Raw genomic sequence first — 1,976 nt, 5'->3', positions numbered from 1 at the left:
CTCATACCCTCTCTTGGAGGGTGGATTACTGGGAACTTTATTCCTCAGAAAGCATTTGCCATTACATCCCAGGATCTAGGATGATGCAGCTTTTTTGCTGCCCTGCCTAATGCTTGCTGAGACTGCTATGGACTACTAGAGGCCTGGTATGACTCCCCCTTTAGTATGCCAGAGACCCTGGCCAGTTTATGTCCTGCTAAACTAGGACTAGGAACCCAGACAGAAAGGAGAAAGGAGGGATTATACCTAAATTCCAGACAGACTCCTGGCATTTCAAGACAAATAGAAGCCATATCAGACACTGTATGTCAAACCTTATATACTTATTTTATTACAAATAGGAACATTAACAGCTTCCCATAATTGGTTCTTCTGTAGGATCACACTTCTACCTGTATATTCAATGCCACTGAGTGACAGTTTGGGCTTTTGGAGTAGAAATGTGCAGAGGTGGACGGGGAAAATTTACCCTCATCAAAATATCTATAGAGCTCACAATTCCCAGAAAATGATTCCCTAGAATATTCAACAGTAGTCACCAATGATAAAAGGCTGCAGATTTTGTTATGGGAGAAGGACGCTTAGTAGAGTAAACCCTATGAATTGAGAATTATTTTGCTTCAATGCATCAGCCATGTCTGAGCTGGATAATCCTTCTAGAGGGCAGATTCTTTAGTATCCTCCTCTTTTTCCCCCATAGTTACAGATTTTATTATGAACTGGGTGTTAGAGCATTTGCCAGTTGAATCCAAAGAAGATCTGATTGGTTTCCTGGCTTCTGGCAATCTCTTCTATGATGCAGTGTTGCTGCCATAGCAGATGGAGTTTCCGGTAACGTTCTTGACATAAATGCAGTGGATTACCTCTTCTTCATGGGAGAAATAAGGATAATATCCATTAAGCATATTAAAATATTAAAGAACTTCAAGTACATGCCTTCTCTATTCTTATGTCCTTTCTGGTTGATCCCACATCTGTGTTAAGTGCAACTGTCTCTAGACAAGCTGTTTTGTTAAGACCCCGACATTAACACCCTCAGCAATAAATTGAGGAAATATTCAGTCATGATACAAATCATCAAATGTTTTCATCATGGGTCTATCAGAAATGAAAAGAGCAACTTTTATAATCCAGTGAAACCACCAGTTATTGGCAGGTGAAATAAAACCTTCCATCAGTTGCACATCCAGTATAGTTCTGAAGAAAGGTAGTAAAAATATTTTGGTGAGAAGGAGTTAAGTAATCACTGTTTAAATGCACCAGGAAAGCAGAGTTTGCTAGAAATTCCTATCCATTCATTATTGAAATTGTGTCAAAAGGTGTTTCAAAGTAAAACAAGTACACCAAGCAAGGGTTTCTACTAACAGATTGTGCAGTACTATCAGGAAACAGTATGCAGTATGACAAGAAAACCAAAGATAAAGATTCCTGGTAAGAAAAAGGAATTAAAAAGAAATTAAAAAACTACTTACTTCAGGCCTGGGTCCGTTTCTCCGTATTCATCTAGGTAGGGAGCAGGATAAAAGCAGCCTCTGGTTTTACTTTCTACCAAGACAACTTTGCATTCTCTGATTCTTTAAAAAAAGGAAAATAAATCCAGGTTTAAAATAAAATATCTCTCTCATCAATAACCCAAAAGTTTGCAGGTACTATTCATAGTTAACTTAAAACTTTTAATAAACTTAAGCATGGTCTATAGCTAAAGTTGCATTAACTTAAAACAATGGGTTGTTTAGACAGGGAAATTACCATGAAATAAACTATGGTGTGAATTTACTGTATACCATCTACTCTGCAATAACTTCCTAGGCAAATGCTGAGGCATTCAGCATCAACCTGTACCTTTTGCTAAAACACAGAAGCTGCTAATGAACTATTCTAAAAATAGTCTTGAAGTATTGGATTCCTTCCTTCCAAACTCACACCTGATGGGTGATACAAGGAGGCAAAGAGGCACCTGTGGTTCTTTGAAATGC

General features: G+C 38.0%; 1 protein-coding gene across 2 annotated transcripts in view; it reads right to left on the bottom strand.

Annotated features, from left to right (window-relative positions):
- Nucleotides 1-308: 308 nt before the first annotated feature.
- Nucleotides 309-1,976, bottom strand: part of UBR1 (ubiquitin protein ligase E3 component n-recognin 1) — a 125,435-nt gene continuing 123,767 nt past the window's right edge. The window contains exons 46-47 of one of the 2 annotated variants that reach the window (XM_025215332.1): nucleotides 1,473-1,574; nucleotides 309-868 (exon numbers count right to left, since the gene is read on the bottom strand). In XM_025215332.1, the coding sequence (XP_025071117.1) occupies nucleotides 727-868; nucleotides 1,473-1,574 (244 nt within the window). In that variant the 3' untranslated portion in view covers nucleotides 309-726. The remainder of the gene's footprint in view (nucleotides 869-1,472; nucleotides 1,575-1,976) is intronic. The other variant, XM_014524626.2, reaches the window with a different exon arrangement.

Source organism: Alligator sinensis, unplaced genomic scaffold, assembly GCF_000455745.1.
Source record: "Alligator sinensis unplaced genomic scaffold, ASM45574v1 scaffold1581_1, whole genome shotgun sequence".
NCBI lineage: Eukaryota > Metazoa > Chordata > Crocodylia > Alligatoridae > Alligator > Alligator sinensis.
The sequence above is the reverse complement of the archived record's forward strand: the minus strand, read 5'-3'. Positions and strand labels throughout refer to the sequence as shown.